This window comes from Cydia fagiglandana, chromosome 24 (assembly GCF_963556715.1).
Source record: "Cydia fagiglandana chromosome 24, ilCydFagi1.1, whole genome shotgun sequence".
Lineage (NCBI taxonomy): Eukaryota > Metazoa > Arthropoda > Insecta > Lepidoptera > Tortricidae > Cydia > Cydia fagiglandana.
Window position 1 is genome coordinate 9993895 of NC_085955.1, and position 25949 is coordinate 10019843.

The 25949-nt window shown below is 46.0% G+C and overlaps 1 protein-coding gene across 1 annotated transcript in view; it reads left to right on the plus strand.

The window, feature by feature from the left end:
- The window catches only part of LOC134676358 (leucine-rich repeat serine/threonine-protein kinase 1), a 130410-nt gene that overhangs the window by 21959 nt on the left and 82502 nt on the right, over positions 1–25949 (plus strand). Inside the window, exons 6-17 of the mRNA XM_063534716.1 lie at positions 588–703; positions 1788–1947; positions 6141–6242; positions 8439–8597; positions 9423–9525; positions 10318–10481; positions 11760–11920; positions 13123–13269; positions 18070–18214; positions 22005–22182; positions 24383–24392; positions 24886–24973. Of these exons, the coding sequence (XP_063390786.1) occupies positions 588–703; positions 1788–1947; positions 6141–6242; positions 8439–8597; positions 9423–9525; positions 10318–10481; positions 11760–11920; positions 13123–13269; positions 18070–18214; positions 22005–22182; positions 24383–24392; positions 24886–24973 (1533 nt within the window). The remainder of the gene's footprint in view (positions 1–587; positions 704–1787; positions 1948–6140; positions 6243–8438; positions 8598–9422; positions 9526–10317; positions 10482–11759; positions 11921–13122; positions 13270–18069; positions 18215–22004; positions 22183–24382; positions 24393–24885; positions 24974–25949) is intronic.

Consider the following 25949-nt stretch of genomic DNA (forward strand, 5'->3'; position numbering starts at 1 on the left):
TGTAAAAGTTTCGTTTCGTCATCAAAGCACGAATTGTAATTAAGTGATTATATTATAAAATTAAGTACTTATTCATGCTTAAATTGTAATCATCATGTTTACGCTAGATAGCTATTCTAGAGTAGCTTACATAAACATAAGATATTTCTTTTATTGATTTTACATAAGTAGGTACCTATCTAAAAAAAAATAAAGTTTATATTGAGGAATTCAAAATTAAGAACTTTTTGTTTGTGTTACTTATCTTAATGTCTTATTTAATTTTTTTATCATATAATATTACAAATATGTATTTTTGAACCATAAATGATACAGGTTAAATAAAAAAAAATAGATTATTGAATTTATTATATTATATACGGTAATCTAATTTTTTTTCCCAAGGAATGGAGGTGTAGTGGGTGCGCTACGCGTACACTCACACTCCCTTAGGTTAGCCCTATATAAGCTTTTACATTACGTTATTTAAGACATTATAGATCGATACTCCAAGCAAGTCGTTTCATTCAACGTCCCACCTCACACCCTCATTGTTGTGTTGTACCGCAACTTCCTTCTCAACCCAAACAATGTTGATGTTGTTACAGCAAGAAACGGTGGAGAAATGGCTGCCCATACACGCGGCGTGCATGTGCGGGCACGCGGCCCTCGTGTCGCTGCTGCTCGAGCACCGCTACCCGCGCCCGCTGCTCGCCACCTACACGTGCGTTTGTTTACGTCACACCTTCTCGTAACTCATGACGCCCTGGTACTTGTGAAGTGCTAAATTCAATTTTTAGACAGGTTTTTCTCGATATTGGCCGCCGTAGAGGAAATGGCTGCCCATATGGCAGTGGTCCCACCGCGAGCTAGTAAGCTATGAGCTATCGGCTATAAACACGAACAAAAGATAAGCACTCCCGTGTAAATAAAAGAGACACGGCGATATTTATAGCTCACCGCTGGGCGAGTAACTATAAATATCTCCGTGTCTCTTTTATTTACAAGGGAGTGCTTATCTTTTGTTCGTGTTAATAGCCGATAGCTCATAGCTTACTAGCTCGCGATGGGACCAGTGCCTACACGCGGCAAAACTATACAGCTAAGATACGCGAGCAGCCGCGATACCTTCATACTCGTACGCGCCGCGGCGGCATGGTCAACGGCACCTTCTCGTAACGCATGAGGCCCTGGTACTTGTAAAGCGCTCAATTCAATTTTTAGACAGTTTTTTCTCGAAATTATAAAATATTATTATACCATCGTGATATAATAGAGAGCTTTTCAGCCGAGTACCGTGTTTAGGCAACGAAGCTTGCTGAGTTGCCTAAGTGAGGTACGAGATTGAAAAGCTTGATTATATCAGTATTGTATAATACAATACTTTTTCTAAGAGTCAACTAAAATAATACTTTAAACTACTAGAATCCTATAGGTAAACAAACCAAAAAAAACGGGTCTACAGCGATATAATTTCATTGTTTTAACCTTAAATGCCGACGACGACGACGTCACAGAAAGACTGACTGTGGTCGAATGAAATTATATCGCGGTAGACCCGGTTATGTGTTATGTACCTAATTAAATATGTGTACTCATGTCTGTTTTAGATTACAGACAGCACCGTGGCGAGAGGTCTAGCTATCATAATCCACCAAGCATGTTTAACCATGTTTTTTTTATTGGTGGATTTTGACAGCAGCTGTCAAAAAGACTTGACACGGTGCTGCCATCTAGTGAAAATCTCGATCGCGGAAACCCTCATTTCAACTTTTAGACTCGTCGGTCTTACATGAGTTAATTTTTAGCGATGTCACCGGCAAATGGCAGTACGAGGCAGCTTTCGATGTGAATGCGGTAGACGCTCGCGGACAGAGCGCTCTATACGTGGCGAGCACGCTTGGCTGCAGCGCCGTTGTGGACGCGCTGCTATCTTATTCCGTACCATGTCGCCCGGTCAAGGAACAGGTAATGTCACCAAAGTAGGTTATAAACTAATTTAGCGATGTCACCGGTAAATGGCAGTACGAGGCAGCTTTCGATGTGAACGCAGTAGACGCTCGCGGACAGAGCGCTCTATACGTGGCCAGCTCGCTTGGCTGCAGCGCCGTTGTGGACGCGCTGCTATCCTATTCCGTACCATGTCGCCCTGTGAAGGAACAGGTAATGTCACCAAAGTAGGTTATAAACTAATTTAGCGATGTCACCGGTAAATGGCAGTACGAGGCAGCTTTCGATGTGAACGCGGTAGACGCTCGCGGACAGAGCGCTCTATACGTGGCCAGCTCGCTTGGCTGCAGCGCCGTTGTGGACGCGCTGCTATCCTATTCCGTACCATGTCGCCCTGTCAAGGACCAGGTAATGTCACCAAAGTAGGTTATAAACTAATTTAGCGATGTCACCGGTAAATGGCAGTACGAGGCAGCTTTCGACGTGAACGCGGTAGACGCTCGCGGACAGAGCGCTCTATACGTGGCCAGCTCGCTTGGCTGCAGCGCCGTTGTGGACGCGCTGCTATCTTATTCCGTACCATGTCGCCCGGTCAAGGAACAGGTAATGTCACCAAAGTAGGTTATAAACTAATTTAGCGATGTCACCGGTAAATGGCAGTACGAGGCAGCTTTCGATGTGAACGCAGTAGACGCTCGCGGACAGAGCGCTCTATACGTGGCCAGCTCGCTTGGCTGCAGCGCCGTTGTGGACGCGCTGCTATCCTATTCCGTACCATGTCGCCCTGTGAAGGAACAGGTAATGTCACCAAAGTAGGTTATAAACTAATTTCGGGTAGCTTAGAGATAGACCAAGAAAAGTCTGCAGCGATTTTGATAGCCCATGCAGTGCAAGTGTTATTTGAAAAATCAAACTTCTATGAAATTACGAGGTATAAATAACACTAACTCTAGTGGTGTTTTATTAAGATCCCATCAACGTGCACGCTACCGCCACTGCTAAATGATCGTGGTTAAATTTTACGACAGGTATTTAAAAAAGGGGGCCGCTACGTACTGTATTGTGTATTTATTATTATCTTCTTTATTTATTTTTCTTCTTAAGTTAGGTTAATTATAATATGGATGTAAATAAATAAATAAATAAATAAATAAAAGTAAAATATAAAAACACTTATTATTATTTTCTCTTTATTTATTTATCGTCTTAGGTTAGGTATTTTTATAATATGAATATAAAAGTAAAATATAAAAACACTTACAAAACAATAAAAATACATATAAACACATTATAAAAAACCTAACCTAGGGTGCCGCCAGCAGCGGGGCAAGGCCCAAGCTACCGGTGGTCAGGGCTGCAGAGAGAGGAACCGACGTACTATCCGCGCCGTGTCCAAGATCACCGCCTTCTGCATCTGTCCCTTGATCCAACCACCTAGCGAGAGTCTCTCGAGATGTTGGTCGAGACTCTTCGCTATTAAACCGTTCACTGAAACGACTATCGGGACAATGATCGTCGAATCAACATCCCACATGGCGGTTATCTCGTGACTCCTTATTATTATTATTATTTTTTTATTTTTTTTATTCAGAACACATACAGTCATATAAGATACATATGTTAGAGGTGCGTAATACGCACATAAATCTTAATACTAAAAAGACCTGGAGGTTCATAAAATATACATGTAACTGAAAATTGGTATACAATAGGTACAAGCATAAGCCCAAGGTAGGATACATACAACAAGAAGCAAGAATAACTCATTAATACTTACAGCAAAAAGTCGGAATAATAATAATAATTACAGCGAGGGTCAAGAAAAGAAATATAGAATTCTGAAAATAGGAAGCGTAGTACAGAAAAATAGATAAAAATCAAGGAACAATAGCTATCAAAATAAAATCTCAGAGAGTAGGTAGTTACAGCAATAATATTTTTACAGTACTATTTTTCCGCACTAGTGCGTAAAATAGCACTTTTCGTGCGATGTCAAAAGTTTAAAGGGCCATATGTACTGTAAAACGTTGTACGATACACGTGCGAATAGATAATTCGCAACTCGTGTCGATTTAAAACACTCCCTTCGGTCGTGTTTTAATTTATCGCCACTCGTTTCGAATTTTCTCTTTTACGCACTTGTATCGTAAATAACTATTTCCTTTAACCCTTTGACCGCCGTTGGCATGTATACAAGACAATGATAGAACGATACACTGGCGCCGCTGTCTTGTATACAAGACACAAATTCAACCGCTCGGTAAATGTGAAAAAACATCAATTGTAGTATATTTTTACACTCGTGTTAATGTTTTAGGTCTTTGATTTTTTAAATAATTGCATTTAAAGCAGATAAATAAATCCATTCTTTTATAATAAGGCAATCAAAAAAATTGCTCCAGTTTTCAACGTTTTTCATGTTCCTCGTCGCCGTTGTCTTGTATACAAGACAGCTAGGGATGGGAATGTTAATTCGATATGAGAATATTAGAGATGCAACGGATAGTTGTTTGGCCGGATACTGGATATTCGGCCTGACCATCGGCCGAATATCCGGTATCCGGCCGCCGAATATCGGCCAGCAGAGCTGCACCTACATTTTGGTTTTTCAGGTGCGCATTCTGCAGTTTTGACCTGTTTCTAAGTGAACGTTCGCGCGGACACATTTCTAGGTTCGAAATTAGTGCACGTGCAAGTCAGTTGAATCTCTAAATTGTTTTTAAATAATAAACAAGTACGATTATGACCGTGACTGTTTCTTAAATCCAATTTGTTTACTCCAAAATCAAGCAATGGTACTATCCGGTATTCGGCCGGATAGTAGGGCACTATCCGGTATCCGGCCGGATATTAAAATACTGGCCGGATAGGGCGGATACCGGATAGTAACCGAATATCCGGTGCATCTCTAGAGAATATTCAAAATAAATATCAAGTGGCCAATCTGGTTTTATTTAAGCATTTGAACACCTGTTAAATGCCAATTGGTGATAACTAGTAACAAGAATACGTTAAACGAGAGAGAGACAGGCATAACTATAGCTGGAGTTCAGGGAACTTGTTCAGCTGTCCATAGTAGAGTCAGACAAGTAAATCTGTCCTTGTGGTCTATTTGCAGAACAAATGATTCATTTTGAGATGATAGTGTAGTGGGGAGTGATACCCTGCAGTGACCGCTTCGCACAAGAATGGTACCTACAGGCGGACGCGCGGACTAGTCAGTGTCGCCTAACTATGAGAATGTTATATATTTGAAATTGACGAAAAATTATTATGGTAGGGAGGGTGTAATACGGGAACTGACAAGCTCTTCTAAGGAACATGTCGAATGTGAAACATGCATTTCCGAACATTTCTGATCCCCACCCTTTTCCAATATTATTGTTCTTCACTCATTGACAATTCAACCCACGTGTCATTTTCCCCAATGCAGTTCCGGTACATTTATATTATCGACACACGATGCGCGGCTCTAACCATACGCTTATAAAGTTTACGTACCGACAAGCGCTTACGCCGTTGACCTAGAGACTATTATTACTTAATCCGCGCGGAAACGGTCCTTGTCGGTCTGCACTGCGGGCAGTCCATGCGCGCCGTTGTCATGTATACAAGACTTCTCGTAGAGCCTAGTGCGGTGATATTACGTCATGAATCGATATTGTTTAGTGGTTGTTTTTAATGATAAAGACCTTTATTTTTAACATTGTCGTGTGTAAAAAATATGTTAATTTTTGGCATTCTCGAAATAAATTAAAGTTGGTTCAGAACAAAGCCAAATTGAGAAGATTTTTACCATAAATTGTAAATATCGATATCACATTTTGCAATCCCTAAACTTTTTATTAGTTGTTTACTTAGAATTTACTCTGGCGTGTGAGTGAGCGTCTTTGCGGACTAGGTCCGGCGGCCAAAAGGTTAACATGATTTTAAGTGTAGTAAGTGATTTGTGAAAGGGATCAATCCTGCCTAGATGTCTATTACAATAGTTGGGCACTCGTCTGAAAAACGTATGCTGCGCATATTTCTTGCGAGCAAAAGTAACGTGAAAAAGGGGCCTAGAACGTAATTATAAGTACCTTTTGAATACATCAAACTAGTTTTTATGTTGCTGTAGTCGTCGATCTATAAACTCAAAACAAAAACAGCCGTTTTAACTTTGGACGTATGTGAGTTTTAATAATGGAGTTTATTATATTTAGTCGGAGGAGCCCGAGCCCGCGGCGGCGCCCCCCGCGGCGCTGAGCCCGCAGCGCGGGGTCTCCCTCGGCATACAGGCCATCGTCAGCAGGCTCACTGGATCTGGCACTCATGTAAGTAACAACTTCTTATTCATCATCATATCAGCCCTATAGGCCTCTCTTCTAGTACGCCACTTGTCCCGCTCCTGAGCTAATCTCATCCAGAAGTGACCCTCATCAGAAGTGATCATCATATCAGCCCTTTATCGCCCACTGCTGAGCATAGGCCTCTCTTCTAGTACGCCACTTGTCCCGGTCCTGAGCTAATCTCATCCAGAAGTGACCCTCATCAGAAGTGATCATCACATTAGCCCTTTATTGCCCACTGCTGAGCATAGCCCTCTCTTCTAGTGCGCCACTTGTCCCGCTCCTGAGCTAATCTCATCTAGAAGTGACCTTCATCAGAAGTGATCATCATATCAGCCCTTTATCGCCCACTGCTGAGCATAGGCCTCTCTTCTAGTACGCCACTTGTCCCGGTCCTGAGCTAATCTCATCTAGAAGTGACCCTCATCAGAAGTGATCATCATATCAGCCCTTTATCGCCCACTGCTGAGCATAGGCCTCTCTTCTAGTACGCCACTTGTCCTGATCCTGAGCTAATCTCATCCAGAAGTGCCCCGCAATTTTCCGGATGTCGTCCACCCAACGAGCCAACGGACGCCAGGCGCTTCTTTCATCCGAAAGCGGCCACCATTCTGTTAACATTTTATAGTTCGTTTTTTTTAGCATTAGAAAGAACTTGCAAGAAAGTAAGCAATCTTGACATGTCTTTTTATTGAAAAACGCTTTTTAAAATTCAAAAACTATTACTTATGAAAGCAGAAGAATATAAATGATCGTATTAGATTCATAATTGTTACATATTTGTCGTAACTTATTTTTAAAATGTGTTTTTCAATTAAAAGACACATCAAGATTGTTTACCTAATTTCTAATGCTAAAAAAAACGAACTATAGTTCACCTGCCATCTCTGCGTAGCAACATGTCCCGCCCAATTCCATTTTAGTTTGGTAATGACGAAACCCACGTCATGCACCTTGGTGCGGCGACGGATCTCGACATTCCGGCCGGGGTCGTTTTCACCCGCCGCCCGCGGCCGACAGCGGCCCGCCGCCCGCGGCGTCTGAATGGTATGTTCGGGAATGCTCGGGAGTGGTCGTTTTCGGGGGGACGCCGCACGCGGCGGGCGAAAACGACCACTCCCGAGCATTCCCGAACATACCATTCAGACGCCGCGGGCGGCGGGCCGCTGTCGGCCGCGGGCGGCGGGTGAAAACGACCCCGGCCTAACTCAATCTTGAAGCTTGATACCTAGCATGGCAAGTTCTTATTAGATGTTATGAACCTTTAACGGTTTTCTAGGCATAGAACGATTTGCCGATCGAATTTTAATTTTATAGTTCGTTTTCAGCTTTAGAAAAAAGGTAAAGAATTTTGAAAAACAATTATGATTCATATACGATTATTTACATTGCTTAAATAAGTAATAGTTACTGTTATTTAAAATTGTACTTTCGGGATACATGACTCCTCTTCAAATGAATGTCCGAAACTGAACTTTTATTTGGAATAACATACATACATATAATCACGCCTATTTCCCGGAGGGGTAGGCAGAGACCACGGATTTCCACTTGCTACGATCCTGACATACCTCTTTCGCTTCCTTTACTTTCATAACATTCCTCATACACTATTTGTCCAAATTAGGCTAAGTAGTTAAGTACCTATGCGATACATGCGAGCGCATACCTAGTTATAGGTCAATATATGTATACAGTCCACATCGATATTCAAGTAGTATAGAATAAATAATCATCGAGAGAACACGCTTTTGAGTTTAAATTTCCCGGCTCCTCAATAATCAACCTTACCGCCTGGACACTATTATTTGTTATTACTACTACTATTTACACTATTACTACTGCCTCATACACTATTATTTGTTATTACTACTACTATTTACACTATTACTACTGCGTCATACACTATTATTTGTTATTTGTGTTGTTATTTGAAATAAATTTGTTTTTTTTGGGAAAACCTACTCTGTTGCGGGTCGGAGAAGGGTTAACGGTATACTTAAATTTTTTGAACGCCGGGTGTATCGTGCGCGCCTCGTCATAGTGAACCTTGCTGGAATGCACGAAGGTTGATATTGGGGTGTAGCCGCGCGCGTCATCTGACGTTTTTGGCGGTCAAAAGGTTAAAGCTGCGTCAAAAAGTCCTAGCAGCGAATTAAAACGTCGATATGAATGTTGCAGGAAGGAGTGGAAGAGAAGCGAGTGCACCCCGTGCGAGTGGACATAGCGCGGGGCGTGGACTCGTGCGTGGCGTGCGCGGCGCGCGGCGGCCACGCGCGCACCGTGCGCCGCCTGCTCGCCGCCGGCGCGGCCGCCGCCGCCTCCGCCGCGCCGCCCGAGGTAATACACGATGCATACACGTGGATATAGCGCGGGGCGTGCACTCGTGCGTGGCGTGCGCGCACCAGAGATATAGTCTGTCGATTTGTAGCAGGCCCCGAGCTGCTAATCCTTTGTCTATTGTTAAGTAAAACTGCACGTGCTACTTACCTGCAAAAAAAGGGTCTATAAGGAGCCTATAAGTAGGACACCACTGCTGGCAAAAGGCCTGACACTAGACTTCCAATCCTCCCGATTAACTGCAGCATCCGTCCAGTTACTGAGAAATGCGTCCAGGTCGTCCCGTCATCTCTTAGGCCGACCCTGCCGGCGTTTACATTGTGGCACCCACTCCGTGGCTAGTTTAGCCCACCTCTGTGGGTGCATACGTCGTACATGGCCTGCCTAGTCCCACTTTAGCTTGGCCATCTCGTTTACCTGTCAAATTGGAAGCAAGAAATTGTCTTCGATTTTACGCATCTTAACCAATCTATTATTTATTTATTGGAGAAACAACAGAAGTATGCGACAGGATAATCGGATACATAATAATGTATCCGATGTATGAGATGAAGACTTACTTCCTTAAACGCTCTCACTAAAACATACTTAAAATAAACGGACTTAACTAAAACGTATCTTTACATACAAGTTAACCACGTGTTGTGGACCATTCTTATATGGATGGTGTTAAGCAAAAATGTGTCAACCCACATTAATTTTGTAATAAGATGTCGACTCAAAAAATTGACGCTTAAAGTTGAAATTTTATTGAAAAATTAATATGGGTTGACACATTTTTGCTTAACACCATCCATATGTGTTATTGGATGTATGTTTTGTCAGAACGAGAGTACGGGCACGCGCGACTCCCGCCGGCGCTCGCGCAGCGCGTCCGCCGTCGGCTCCGTGTCGCCGTCTCCCTCGCTCACCCGAGCCAGCGCCGACCGTGAGTACTCAACCTCATTATAAACATGTACTGTACAAAATCTATTTAAATAACACAAAAAAACTCGCTACGCTCGTGTACCTATTATAGAATCTTTCGCTTGCACGAGACTCAGAATAAGCATTCGAAGAAATATCAAACTTTGATCTCTTGTTGTACAAATAACTATTTTCGCTCTTAAGCGATAAGACCGCCTATTGATACCTCTTATTATCTTTGTTTATGTTACTGTACATTTATCCTCCTAAGGCCCAGCTATACAAATGAAAAATGCAAAATTTGTCACAGAAATTAGAACCTACAACGTAGGAATTAGAGTTGATTTTGCGTTGTTCAATTTCTAAACGAAACAAAGCAAAAGCAACTCTGTTCCAATCGAATATGATTTAAATTTCATTGAACTGAATAAGTACTATAGGTAGGACCTTGGGCCTTAGGAGGTTATTGTAAACTAGGAGTATGTGAGGTGTGCAATAAAGAGTATTGTATTGTATTTTCTAAATGTTAACTTGTGTAGTTAACAGCGCCATCTATTTCACCTCTTACGTACTTTATCGAGCCTAGAATCCCTAGATGGCTTAATGATCTACATAAAGGTACCTACTTAGTTTTATATACAGTGCATAGGTGGCGCTGTAATTAGTTGAATTATTTTAGCCTAGTGAATTGTAATGTACTCATGACACTTTTCCAATATACACCGTAAGAAGCACACGCTGTTTTGTCTCCAACTCCCTCAAGATCCTCCGACCTACGCCCACGTGCCATCACTAAATGGCAATAATTTTGCAGGCGATGTGCCATGGACGGCGCTGGCGGTAGCCGTGAGGAACAAACACGTACAAGTAGCAGATATGCTGCTTCGAGCGGGCGCTGATGACCCCCACGGGCTGGCGCTACGCGAGTGCCACAAGCATCGTCTAGTGGCGCTGCTTGCCGCTATTTTAGCCTCTAGGGTAAGCAATTTCGCAAGAGTAGGGTTTTCTTTACAAGTTGATGACCCACACGGGCTGGCGCTACGCGAGTGCCACAAGCATCGTCTAGTGGCGCTGCTTGCCGCTATTTTAGCCTCTAGGGTAAGCAATTTCGCAAGAGTAGGGTTTTCTTTACAAGTAGCGGACCCACACGGGCTGGCGCTACGCGAGTGCCACAAGCATCGTCTAGTGGCGCTGCTTGCCGCTATTTTAGCTTCTAGGGTAAGCAATTTCGCAAGAGTAGGGTTTTCTTTACAAGTAGCGGACCCACACGGGCTGGCGCTGCGCGAGTGCCACAAGCATCGTCTAGTGGCGCTGCTTGCTTCTATTTTAGCCTCTAGGGTAAGCAATTTCGCAAGAGTAGGGTTTTCTTTACAAGTAGCAGACATGCTCCCAGCGGGCGCTGATGACCCACACGGGCTGGCGCTACGCGAGTGCCACAACCATCGTCTAGTGGTGCTGCTTGCCGCTATTTTAGCCTCTAGGGTAAGCAATTTCGCAAGAGTAGGGTTTTCTTTCCAAGTAGCAGCAGACATGCTCGTCCATGCTTCTCATCAGTTTTTGAACAATCAAGAGGGCCTTTGCCTTTGGCGTGAGGAAAAATATTATGTTATAATTGGTGCCGTGACCAGGATACACATATGTAGCTGTATTTTTGCTTTTGGTGTGAGGAAAAATATTATGTTATAATTGGTGCCGTGACCAGAATACACATATGTAGCTGAATTTTTTAAGTTGTCCGAATTGTAGGAAGAGGTCTTAAATAATATTCGATCCCCCAAAAAACACAATTATATGTTTAGTAAAAGCGAGACTGGTATGCAATGAATGCACAATTAATTGTCAAAGTATAATATCCTCTAGCCGCCCAGAGGCCTATAAAAAGGTCTCCCGTTCCATTTTAGTTTGAATCTTTATTTTTAGAAATAGAATTACATTTGTATTGGCAAGTTTTGGTGTCTGGGCGGCTAAGAGGATAAATAAAAAATGTTTATTTTTTATAGGTGACGACCGGTCTGGCTTAGTGGGTAGTGACCTTGCCTATGAAGTCGATGGTCCCGGGTTCGAATCCTGGTAAGGGCATTTATTTGTATGATGATACAGATATTTGTCCCTGAGTCATGGTTGTTTTCTATCTATTTAAGTATTTATATATTATATATATTGTTGTCTGAGTACCCACAACACAAGCTTTCCTCAGCTTACCTGTGGGGCTTAGTCAATTTGCGTAAGAATTTCCTATAATTTTTTTTTTTACAGGCGTACCCCGACCCAGAGTACAAGATGAACAAGGCGGCGGTGTCGGCACTCGTGCTGGGTGCGGCGGCGCGCGACTCGTCGTTGACGCACAACGCGCTGGTGCCGAAAACGCCCGTCATGGTCCACTGGAGGGCGCTGCGCACCATGCAGGACACTATCAAGTTAGTCAGTGTGGCAATTTTTAGGGTTCCGTACCCGAAGGGCAAAAAAAACAGGACCTTATTACTGGTCTTAGAGAATATAACCAACGGAGACGCCATGTCTATAATTTTCGGTACAAAATAGTCTGCCGTTTTTTGCGGGGGAGGGGCACATCAAATGTATACGGAACGTAAACTTAGCCATGTCAGATAAACGTCATTCCATACATTTGACAAGTTGTTGACCATTGGCCGCCTATTTTTGACAGAGGGGAACGCCTGTTAATGACCACTCCGTTGGTTATACTCTCTAAGTTACTGATAGTAGGGCAGCCCACGATGCTAAATCGGTATTTACTCGAGCGTCATACAGAACTATTGGAATCGAAATATTTATTTAGATTAGATATTTAATTTAGGCAACAAGGCCCATATTACAAATACCTTATAGACTAACATACATATGTATTTTATAAACTACTTTTTTGTTTTTTATATATTAGATGATAAGAAGAAAAAAAAGTTATATAAAGTCTTTTTTTCCAAATAAATAAATAAATAAATAAAATAAATAAATAAATTTCGGGAGGTTGGTGGAGGGTTAAAAATCGTTAAGCAGTTTGTGGGTTTTGTTCGTTTTTGTCCACGTTAATGCTATATTTTTTCTATAACATATCCTCTAGCCGCCGGTACGCCAAACCTTGGCAAGCAAAATTAAATTTTATTTTGTTAACACAAAGTTCAAATTAGAATGGTACAGTAGACCTTTTTATAGGTCTCTGGGCGGCTAGAGGTTAATATAACACTTATTTGTAGGCATTTTCTTAATCTGACGAACACAATTTTTACATTGTAACCGTCAGATTAAGGAAATGCGTTCAAATAATTATCAGATTTAGTAATAGCACAATTATAGCGTTAATTTGGACTAATATGACCTAATCCACAATCTGCTTAACAATTTGTTGAATCCCCCACCAACCCCACACCAACCAAGGGCTCAACATAGACGGCTAAAGGGGGTAAAGGTAGACTACACGGGGTAGTAGGATATCATTCATATCTTAATCTGACGCGCTCGAGTAAACACAAAAATCCCCTCTTGGGCTCCCCTACCATGAGACTTCGTTGTCCGACTGTCTGTCACCAGTATCCATCTGTATCTCACGAACCGTGATATGAAGTCGTTAATTTTTTTTCATGACTTTAACTTTTTTTTCCAGAATGTCTTGGCTGAGCGCGGCAGCGTTGCGAGTTAACCCCCACGTGTCCAGTGACGCGCTAGCCTTGCACGCCATCACGCGGTTAGAACTCGCGCAGAACGAGCTACGATCTCTGCCTGCTGCTCTATTCTCTCTGCTCAGCCTTAGGTGAGTCATGGGCTTCTGTCTCGCTCTATACAGGAGGGAGCGAGTGAGCCCGCACGTGTGTGACGCGCTAGCCTTGCACGCCATCACGCGGCTAGAACTCGCGCAGAACGAGCTACGATCTCTGCCTGCTGCTCTATTCTCTCTGCTCAGCCTTAGGTGAGTCATGGGCTTCTGTCTCGCTCTATACAGGAGGGAGCGAGTGAGCCGGCACGTGTGTGACGCGCTAGCCTTGCACGCCATCACGCGGCTAGAACTCGCGCAGAACGAGCTACGATCTCTGCCTGCTGCTCTATTCTCTCTGCTCAGCCTTAGGTGAGTCATGGGCTTCTGTCTCGCTCTATACCGGAGGGAGCGAGTGAGCCGGCACGTGTGTGACGCGCTAGCCTTGCACGCCATCACGCGGCTAGAACTCGCGCAGAACGAGCTACGATCTCTGCCTGCTGCTCTATTCTCTCTGCTCAGCCTTAGGTGAGTCATGGGCTTCTGTCTTGCTCTATACAGGAGGGAGCGAGTGAGCCCGCACGTGTGTGACGCGCTAGCCTTGCACGCCATCACGCGGCTAGAACTAGCGCAGAACGAGCTACGATCTCTGCCTGCTGCTCTATTCTCTCTGCTCAGCCTTAGGTGAGTCATGGGCTTCTGTCTTGCTCTATACAGGAGGGAGCGAGTGAGCCCGCACGTGTGTGACGCGCTAGCCTTGCACGCCATCACGCGGCTAGAACTCGCACAGAACGAGCTACGATCTCTGCCTGCTGCTCTATTCTCTCTGCTCAGCCTTAGGTGAGTCATGGGCTTCTGTCTCGCTCTATACAGGAGGGAGCGAGTGAGCCGGCACGTGTCGAGTGAAGCGCTAGCCTTGCACGCCATCACGCGGCTAGAACTCGCGCAGAACGAGCTACGATCTCTGCCTGCTGCTCTATTCTCTCTGCTCAGCCTTAGGTGAGTCATGGGCTTCTGTCTCGCTCTATACAGGAGGGAGCGAGTGAGCCCGCACGTGTGTGACGCGGTAGCCTTGCACGCCATCACGCGGCTAGAACTCGCGCACAACGAGCTACGATCTCTGCCTGCTGCTCTATTCTCTCTGCTCAGCCTTAGGTGAGTCATGGGCTTCTGTCTCGCTCTATACAGGAGGGAGCGAGTGAGCCCGCACGTATCCAGTGACGCGCTAGCCTTGCACGCCATCACGCGGCTAGAACTAGCGCAGAACGAGCTACGATCTCTGCCTGCTGCTCTATTCTCTCTGCTCAGCCTTAGGTGAGTCATGGGCTTCTGTCTCGCTCTATACAGGAGGGAGCGAGTGAGCCCGCACGTGTGTGACGCGCTAGCCTTGCACGCCATCACGCGGCTAGAACTCGCGCAGAACGAGCTACGATCTCTGCCTGCTGCTCTATTCTCTCTGCTCAGCCTTAGGTGAGTCATGGGCTTCTGTCTCGCTCTATATAGGAGGGAGCGACTGAGCCCGCACGTGTGTGACGCGCTAGCCTTGCACGCCATCACGCGGCTAGAACTCGCGCAGAACGAGCTACGATCTCTGCCTGCTGCTCTATTCTCTCTGCTCAGCCTTAGGTGAGTCATGGGCTTCTGTCTCGCTCTATACAGGAGGGAGCGAGTGAGCCGGCACGTGTGTGACGCGCTAGCCTTGCACGCCATCACGCGGCTAGAACTCGCGCAGAACGAGCTACGATCTCTGCCTGCTGCTCTATTCTCTCTGCTCAGCCTTAGGTGAGTCATGGGCTTCTGTCTCGCTCTATACCGGAGGGAGCGAGTGAGCCGGCACGTGTGTGACGCGCTAGCCTTGCACGCCATCACGCGGCTAGAACTCGCGCAGAACGAGCTACGATCTCTGCCTGCTGCTCTATTCTCTCTGCTCAGCCTTAGGTGAGTCATGGGCTTCTGTCTTGCTCTATACAGGAGGGAGCGAGTGAGCCCGCACGTGTGTGACGCGCTAGCCTTGCACGCCATCACGCGGCTAGAACTAGCGCAGAACGAGCTACGATCTCTGCCTGCTGCTCTATTCTCTCTGCTCAGCCTTAGGTCAGTCATGGGCTTCTGTCTCGCTCTATACAGGAGGGAGCGAGTGAGCCCGCACGTGTGTGACGCGCTAGCCTTGCACGCCATCACGCGGCTAGAACTAGCGCAGAACGAGCTGCGATCTCTGCCTGCTGCTCTATTCTCTCTGCTCAGCCTTAGGTGAGTCATGGGCTTCTGTCTCGCTCTATACAGGAGGGAGCGAGTGAGCCCGCACGTGTGTGACGCGCTAGCCTTGCACGCCATCACGCGGCTAGAACTCGCGCAGAACGAGCTACCATCTCTGCCTGCTGCTCTATTCTCTCTGCTCAGCCTTAGGTGAGTCATGGGCTTCTGTCTCGCTCTATACAGGAGGGAGCGAGTGAGCCGGCACGTGTGTGACGCGCTAGCCTTGCACGCCATCACGCGGCTAGAACTCGCGCAGAACGAGCTACGATCTCTGCCTGCTGCTCTATTCTCTCTGCTCAGCCTTAGGTGAGTCATGGGCTTCTGTCTCGCTCTATACCGGAGGGAGCGAGTGAGCCGGCACGTGTGTGACGCGCTAGCCTTGCACGCCATCACGCGGCTAGAACTCGCGCAGAACGAGCTACGATCTCTGCCTGCTGCTCTATTCTCTCTGCTCAGCCTTAGGTGAGTCATGGGCTTCTGTCTTGCTCTATACAGGAGGGAGCGAGTGAGCCCGCACGTGTGTGACGCGCTAGCCTTGCACGCCATCACGCGGCTAGAACTAGCGCAGAACGAGCTACGATCTCTGCCTGCTGCTCTATTCTCTCTGCTCAGCCTTAGGTCAGTCATGGGCTTCTGTCTCGCTCTATACAGGAGGGAGCGAGTGAGCCCGCACGTGTGTGACGCGCTAGCCTTGCACGCCATCACGCGGCTAGAACTAGCGCAGAACGAGCTGCGATCTCTGCCTGCTGCTCTATTCTCTCTGCTCAGCCTTAGGTGAGTCATGGGCTTCTGTCTCGCTCTATACAGGAGGGAGCGAGTGCAAATGAGCATATTATCTCAATAATATACATATTAAAATAATAAAAAAATACAGGACCAGGGGCCTATTTCTCGTACGTTACGAGTCTTGTAATACAAGTGTGTATCTATGGCTTGTATTTTAATATTTTTTACAAGTTTCCGTTTCACGTAAATGTATAATTGTTACAAGAGCGGGGATAAAAGAGTGTTCACAAGTGTTGTTGTTCCACAAGTTGACAAACACTAGTAGATACGACACACACTAGTAGTACCAACACACAGAAACACTAGTAGTAGTAGACACTAGTAGGTAGTAGTAGTGCATTCAATGAACCACTCCATGAATGTACAAGAAGGGCTACAGTACGGGAGGAATGGCGACGGATTGTGAAGCTTGCCACCGGCCCTGACATGACGACCACGACCACTCTGACAAGAGTGTGACGACAAAGAAGAAGTAGATATTATATACTAAAATAGTAATTTCGTTTCTCAAAAGCTGTACTTTATACTTGTAGCTTGTGACTTATCACGAAATAATGAGGAGTCTCTATAAACTGCTAATATGCGTTTTTGGTAAAAATCGATTAATTAATAAATGAAGATATTGCATTTTTAAGATCGCAAACGTGTAAGTTTTGAATGCACTTCGTTAAAATCAGTAATATTATTTAAATTTAGCTTTTATTCTCCAAAAAAAACAGTAAACTCATTTCAATGAAATTATTATAATTGGGAAAGAACCAGTAAATGACCAATGACATAATAATTTTGTAACGAATTCACCCGTATTATAATAAAAAAACTGACCCACCCTGGAGCTTGTAAACATTCATATAGTTCGTTTTTCTAGCATTAGAAAGAACTCCACAGAAGCAAGCGTGCAGTTTTTATCAGGCTCTTTAATTGTTAATAATTATTGAACTATCTAATGTAGCATGGTCAATACATATAATTTACTTCAAATTACTACCGCTACAAGTGCCGGATTTGGAACCACAAGCTTACTTCTGCGAAGTTCTTTCTAATGCTAAAAAAACGGACTATAGACTGACTGACGAAACTGAGTTTGATTTTACACTTGTAATTGATAATTTTGAGAAACGCTTTTCATTACTACTTGTATTATTATACGCTTGTATATTCCGAAAACACAAGTCAGCCACTTTATTTTCCTCTTATTAAGATTATGATGCAAACCAGTGACATTGACATTAAGCTAACATTTATAATGGCCATTGCATTTCCTTTTTGCATAGTAAACAAACCTATTTTCTAACTTTAGACAGCTGCCTTGTAGCACTTGTAGTAATCATCCCTACGAGAAACAGAATTAAAACACACTTGTACAATGAAATTTTAAACGTAAGCTTGTAGATTTGTGAACTTGTAACGTACGAGAAATAGGCCCCTGATATTTAACGCAATTTTCTTGTTTTGTCAATACTTCAAGATGGACTCTCAGTGACGTCACGTTCACTTATCGTTTTGTTAGGAGCGGACTTTGACTATCATTTATGTCTTTTGTATTGCATTAATGCAATGGATCCCATATAGACCGATCCTAAAACAAACCTGATCGATTTATATCATAAATGAAAATTTTGAATCATTTTACGGTTCAGACTCACTTGTTTTTAGTCACTCGCGCAACATGTTTCGGAGAGCCTAGGACTAGGAAACATGACGCGCGAGTGACTAAAAACAAGTGAGTCTAAACCGTAAAATTATTCGATGTTAGTATATCTCACAACAGTTTAAATTCAAATGAAAATGTTATCTAGCCTATTATATGATATGCAGGTACCTTAACGTGGCCGCCAACAAGCTTGAGAGGCTACCGCGCGGCAACGACCCCATAGAGGAAGAGGACCCTCGACGCCGAACGGCACCCACCTTTACAGCGCCCGTGTACAGCGCGCCAGTCTTGCAGGAGCTTTATTTGCAAGTATGTACTTGTCTAATACCGGCAACGACGCTATAGAGGAGGAGGACCCTCGACGCCGAACGGCACCCACCTTTACAGCGCCCGTGTACAGCGCGCCAGTCTTGCAGGTATGTACCTGTCTAATACCGGCAACGACGCTATAGAGGAGGACCCTCGACGCCGATCGGCACCCACCTTTACAGCGCCCGTGTACAGCGCGCCAGTCTTGCAGGAGCTTTATTTGCAAGTATGTACCTGTCTAATACCGGCAACGACGCTATAGAGGAGGAGGACCCTCGACGCCGAACGGCACCAACCTTTACAGCGCCCGTGTACAGCGCGCCAGTCTTACAGGAGCTTTATTTGCAAGTATGTACCTGTCTAATACCGGCAACGACGCTATAGAGGAGGAGGACCCCCGACGCCGATCGGCACCCACCTTTACAGCGCCCGTGTACAGCGCGCCAGTCTTGCAGGAGCTTTATTTGCAGGTATGTACCTGTCTAATACCGGCAACGACGGTATATAGGAGGAGCCTCGACGCCGAACGGCACCCACCTTTACAGCGCGCCAGTCTTGCAGGAGCTTTATTTGCAAGTATGTACCTGTCTAATACCGGCAACGACGCTATACAGGAGGAGCCTCGACGCCGAACGGCACCCACCTTTACAGCGCCCGTGTACAGCGCGCCAGTCTTGCAGGAGCTTTATTTGCAAATATGTACCTGTCTAATACCGGCAACGACGCTATAGTGGAGGAGGACCCTCGACGCCGAACGGCACCCACCTTTACAGCGCCCGTGTACAGCGCGCCAGTCTTGCAGGAGCTTTATTTGCAAATATGTACCTGTCTAATACCGGCAACGACGCTATAGTGGAGGAGGACCCTCGACGCCGAACGGCACCCACCTTTACAGCGCCCGTGTACAGCGCGCCAGTCTTGCAGGAGCTTTATTTGCAAGTATGTACCTGTCTAATACCGGCAACGACGCTATAGAGGAGGACCCTCGACGCCGAACGGCACCCACCTTTACAGCGCCCGTGTACAGCGCGCCAGTCTTGCAGGAGCTTTATTTGCAAGTATCATCATCATCATCATCTCAGCCATAAGACGTCCACTGCTGAACATAGGCCTCCCCCTTGGACCTCCATACGTGCCGGTTGGAAGCGACCCGCATCCAGCGTCTTCCGGCGACCTTAACAAGATCGTCTGTCCATCTTGTGGGTGGACGTCCTACGCTGCGCTTGCTAGTCCGTGGTCTCCACTCGAGCACTTTTCGACCCCATCGGCCATCTTCTCTGCGTGCAATGTGGCCTGCCCATTGCCACTTCAGCTTGCTAATCCGGTGGGCTATGTCGGTGACTTTAGTTCGTCTACGGATCTCCTCATTTCTGATTCGATCACGTAGAGAAACTCCGAGCATAGCCCTCTCCATAGCTCGTTGAGCGACTTTGAGTTTTGAGATGAGGCCGATACTGAAAGACCTCGTTTCGGAGCCGTAAGTCATCACTGGTAACACACATTGATTAAAGACTTTCGTCTTGAGGCACTGAGGTATGTCGGACGAAAAGACATTACGTAGTTTCCCGAACGCTGCCCAACCGAGTTGGATTCGGCGGTTGACCTCTTTCTCGAAGTTGGACCTACCTAATTGGACTACTTGTCCTAGGTAGATGTACGAGTCAACAACTTCGAGTACCGAGTTCCCAACAGAGACTGGGATGGGCACAACATTGGCATTTGACATAAGTTTCGTCTTGTCCATGTTCATTTTCAAGCCCACCCGTTGTGAAACTCGGTTGAGGTCATCGAGCATCATGCTGAGTTCCTCCATCGACTTTGCCATGACTACGATATCGTCGGCAAACCGAAGGTGAGTGATGTATTCGCCGTTGATGTTGATGCCAAGTCCTTCCCATTCCAGGAGCTTGAAGGCGTCTTCCATTACGGCAGTAAACAGTTTCGGAGAGATAACGTCTCCCTGCCTTACGCCTCTTCGCAATGGAATCGCCCTCGTGCTCTGCTCCTGTACTCGGACCGACATGGTGGCGTTACTATACAAACACTTCAACACTTCGATGTACCGATAGTCAATATGGCATCGCTGAAGAGACTCAAGCACCGCCCATGTTTCCACCGAATCGAAGGCTTTCTCATAGTCCACAAACGCTAAGCATAATGGCAAGTTATACTCTTCGGTCTTCTGTATAACTTGCCGCAGCGTATGGATGTGGTCTATGGTACTATAGCCTTTTCGGAAACCGGCTTGTTCGGGAGGCTGGAAGTCATCAAGTCTGTGTTCGAGACGGTTCGTGATGACCCTTGAAAACAGCTTATAGACATGGCTCAGAAGCGTGATGGGTCTGTAATTCTTCAATAGGTTGTTATCACCTTTTTTGAAGAACAGCACCACCTCGCCTCTATTCCATGTTTCAGGCGTTATGCCCTCGGACAAGACGGAATTAAAGAGCTTCTGGAGGACTTTAAGTACCGGTGTTCCACCCGCTCTCAGAAGCTCTGAAGTGATTCCGTCTTTGCCCGGCGCTTTGTTGTTCTTAAGCTGCTTCAGGGCCATCCTAATCTCGTACAGACTGATGTCCGGGATATCTTCGGTATAATGTCGGGACAGCTTGGCTCTTGGATCTCCTACCAAGCTGTCAACGGGCTTTGCGATCGAAGTGTATAACTGTCCATAGAACCTCTCGATCTCACCTAAAACCTCCGCTTTGCTCGACGCTATGCTGCCATCTTCCCGTTTCAACTTTGTCAGCTGGCTTTGCCCAATAGACTTGTCCCTTGCGACGACAGGTACATACTTGCGATTTGCAAGTATGTACCTGTCTAATACCGGCAACGACGCTATAGAGGAGGACCCTCGACGCCGAACGGCACCCGCCTTTACAGCGCCCGTGTACAGCGCGCCAGTCTTGCAGGAGCTTTATTTGCAAGTATGTACCTGTCTAATACCGGCAACGACGCTATAGAGGAGGACCCTCGACGCCGAACGGCACCCGCCTTTACAGCGCCCGTGTACAGCGCGCCAGTCTTGCAGGAGCTTTATTTGCAAGTATGTCTATCTAATACCGGCAACGACGCTATAGAGGAGGACCCTCGACGCCGAACGGCACCCGCCTTTACAGCGCCCGTGTACAGCGCGCCAGTCTTGCAGGAGCTTTATTTGCAAGTATGTACCTGTCTAATACCGGCAACGACGCTATAGAGGAGGACCCTCGACGCCGAACGGCACCCGCCTTTACAGCGCCCGTGTACAGCGCGCCAGTCTTGCAGGAGCTTTATTTGCAAGTATGTCTATCTAATACCGGCAACGACGCTATAGAGGAGGACCCTCGACGCCGAACGGCACCCACCTTTACAGCGCCCGTGTACAGCGCGCCAGTCTTGCAGGAGCTTTATTTGCAAGTATGTACCTGTCTAATACCGGCAACGACGCTATAGAGGAGGACCCTCGACGCCGAACGGCACCCACCTTTACAGCGCCCGTGTACAGCGCGCCAGTCTTGCAGGAGCTTTATTTGCAAGTATGTACCTGTCTAATACCGGCAACGACGCTATAGAGGAGGCGGACCCTCGACGCCGAACGGCACCCACTGTTACAGCGGTTGGTCCTATAGTAAAAGTTGCTCAGTATGACCTACACATTAATGGGTCTCTTTCTTTGCCTTTCGATCTGATACATACTGTATAGTAGTGTTTCTACTCGAATTAAAAACAAATTAAAATATTTTCTGAAAATAATTTATTTTGTTCTAATACTTCTATTAGTAAATTACATATGTTTTTTGTTCACCAGGATAACCGCCTAGAAGATCTGCCCCCAGAGTTGTTCTCCCTACCAGCTTTAACGACTCTGGACGTCAGTAATAACAAGCTCCGAACGCTACCGTCCCGAGTGTGGGACGCGCCCGCGCTGCGGGACCTCAACGCCGCGCTCAACCATCTTAGAGATCTTCCTGCTAGAGACACAGTGAGTGCTAATAGTTCCTTAACAACATCTACCCAGCTCTAATAATGTTAGATGTTTGTAAGAAGCTCTGAACGCTACCGTCTCGAGTGTGGGACGCGCCCGCGTTGCGGGGCCTCAACGCCGCGCTCAACCATCTTAGAGATCTTCCTCCTAGAGACACAGTGAGTGCTAATAGTTCCACAACATCTACCCAGCTCTAATAATGTTAGATGTTTGTAACAAGCTCCGAACGCTACCGTCCCGAGTGTGGGACGCGCCCGCGTTGCGGGGCCTCAACGCCGCGCTCAACCATCTTAGAGATCTTCCTGCTAGAGACACAGTGAGTGCTAACAGTTCCTTAACAACATCTACCCTGTTCTAATAATGTTAAATGTGTGTAACAAGCTCCGAACGCTACCGTCTCGAGTGTGGGACGCGCCCGCGTTGCGGGGCCTCAACGCCGCGCTCAACCATCTTAGAGATCTCCCTGCTAGAGACACAGTAAATCCTAATAGTTCCTTAACAATATCTATCCTGTTCTAATAATGTTAGATGTTTGTAACAAGCTCCGAACGCTACCGTCTCGAGTGTGGGACGCGCCCGCGTTGCGGGGCCTCAACGCCGCGCTCAACCATCTTAGAGATCTCCCTGCTAGAGACACAGTAAATCCTAATAGTTCCTTAACAATATCTATCCTGTTCTAATAATGTTAGATGTTTGTAACAAGCTCCGAACGCTACCGTCTCGAGTGTGGGACGCGCCCGCGTTGCGTGCGGGGCCTCAACGCCGCGCTCAACCATCTTAGAGATCTCCCTGCTAGAGACACAGTAAATCCTAATAGTTCCTTAACAACATCTACCCTGCTCTAATAATGTTAGATGTTTGTAACAAGCTCCGAACGCTACCGTCCCGAGTGTGGGACGCGCCCGCGTTGCGGGGCCTCAACGCCGCGCTCAACCATCTTAGAGATCTTCCTCCTAGAGACACAGTGAGTGCTAATAGTTCCTTAACAACATCTACCCTGCTCTAATAATGTTACATGTTTGTAACAAGCTCCGAACGCTACCGTCCCGAGTGTGGGACGCGCCCGCGTTGCGGGGCCTCAACGCCGCGCTCAACCATCTTAGAGATCTTCCTCCTAGAGACACAGTGAGTGCTAATAGTTCCTTAACAACATCTACCCTGCTCTAATAATGTTAGATGTTTGTAACAAGCTCCGAACGCTACCGTCCCGAGTGTGGGACGCGCTCGCGTTGCGGGGCCTCAACGCCGCGCTCAACCATCTTAGAGATCTTCCTCCTAGAGACACAGTGAGTGCTAATAGTTCCTTCACAACATCTACCCTGCTCTAATAATGTTAGATGTTTGTAACAAGCTCCGAACGCTACCGTCCCGAGTGTGGGACGCGCCCGCGTTGCGGGGCCTCAACGCCGCGCTCAACCATCTTAGAGATCTTCCTCCTAGAGACACAGTGAGTGCTAATAATTCCTTAACAACATCTACCCTGCTCTAATAATGTTAGATGTTTGTAACAAGCTCCGAACGCTACCGTCTCGAGTGTGGGACGCGCCCGCGTTGCGGGGCCTCAACGCCGCGCTCAACCATCTTAGAGATCTCCCTGCTAGAGACACAGTAAATCCTAATAGTTCCTTAACAATATCTATCCTGTTCTAATAATGTTAGATGTTTGTAACAAGCTCCGAACGCTACCGTCTCGAGTGTGGGACGCGCCCGCGTTGCGGGGCCTCAACGCCGCGCTCAACCATCTTAGAGATCTCCCTGCTAGAGACACAGTAAATCCTAATAGTTCCTTAACAACATCTACCCTGCTCTAATAATGTTAGATGTTTGTAACAAGCTCCGAACGCTACCGTCCCGAGTGTGGGACGCGCCCGCGTTGCGGGGCCTCAACGCCGCGCTCAACCATCTTAGAGATCTTCCTCCTAGAGACACAGTGAGTGCTAATAGTTCCTTAACAACATCTACCCTGCTCTAATAATGTTAGATGTTTGTAACAAGCTCCGAACGCTACCGTCCCGAGTGTGGGACGCGCCCGCGTTGCGGGGCCTCAACGCCGCGCTCAACCATCTTAGAGATCTTCCTGCTAGAGACAGAGTCATCAGAGAAAGTCCGACGAGGTCTATCCCTTCCAACTCCCACTTCCACATCTCCCTTATACACTCTCTTTGTCACAGTTCAAAATCTATTGAAGATTACGAAATTAGTGACATCAACGTGTTTAAAGAATTTTATTCAATAAATATAAATGTTGTATAGAAACTTATAAACTAAAATTATAAATTAATAAAAATAAAACCTAAACTATAATAAAAAATCGCGGCAAGGTACCGTAGACGCTGGCAGCATTACCACGCTGAATTGCAATGCTTATGCGTCGTGCGCGGAAGCTACCAACCCTACGGTCCCCAGTTACATCCACCAGCCTCTTTGCTAATACGCCGAAAAATTTTAGAGCACCGGGACCCCACGGGCCGAGTGTTTCTACACCAAAAGTGGTAAAACTATATTCTTGCCCGATACGGCTGTACTTATTCCTTTTGCTTCGCTCAGCCGCATCTGCAGCTGCACCCGGTGACGGAGGTGCCATAAAGATGGGACGGGGCCAGTGTATCGACGCATGTAGCGTCCCACACCAACACCCGCCCCGTCTCCCATGAGATCAAACGTGTTTATAAATGAAATGTTTAAGTTGTTAATTATCACAGAGCGACGCGGCGCAGTCTCCGTCCGAGTCATCACCAGCGCTGACCGCCTCGCCGGCACTCTCACGGTCTTCATTCAACTTCTCGCAATCGGTAAGTATTTCACTAGGGTCCTTCTTTATTCTTAATTCTTTAAATAAATACAAGTATAAGTTTACAGCTCTATATTTCGTTTTTACACGAAACACCGTACGGGCGGATAGGACACAAGCGGGGACGAGGAAAACCCAGACGCAGCTTTTTGGAGCAAGTAAAAGAAAAAGTGGGGGTCGTGTCGTACCAAAAAGTCAAAGAGCTGGCGCAGGATAGGGAAAGCTGGAAGATACTCCACCGACAAGAGAATACCTCTTAAGTTAATGATGATGATGATTTCGTTTTTTAGCATTAGAAAGAACTTGCAATAGTGCCATGCCTTATGGGAATATAGTTCAGAGCCGGAAACCGCTACCAACTTTTAGTATGTTGTTGGGCATGGCATTGGGTCTCCAAAACTGCCGGGAGACGGCGGCGCCGGCCATCTACTTCAGCGGAATGACGTCATCAAAATGACTCCCGTTTCGTTGCGAATATTGCATATTGTACCCAAACTATGCATGGCACATAATTGTGTGGGATATTGAATGAAAGCCAGTTAAATATGCTATATTTCATTTATACAGTGTGTACCAAAATATACAGCCGTTTAAGAGCCATTTGCAAAAGAATCAAAATGATGTAAAAAAATATTCAATTATTTTGGTTTTACAACCAAACCAAAAGTCGGACATTAAAGCAATGTACTACAAAATTAAAGACGACGTCTGACGTCATACGTTGATATCAATCAAGTCAAAATTGGGCCAAATATGTGGAAATTATGCATCAAAATGTAGATATTTGCCCATACAAATGCATAAAAGTTAAAAAAATCCAAATTGGTCATTTTCAGGATAATCCGCATAAGCTTCTAGTATGTTATTAGCAATATGACCTGGATTCTAAAACTGCCGGGAGACCATCTCTGTTGTTCCTCAGTTACAAATAATGACGTCATACAAATAATCACTGCCGAATTTCGTAAAATGTAAAT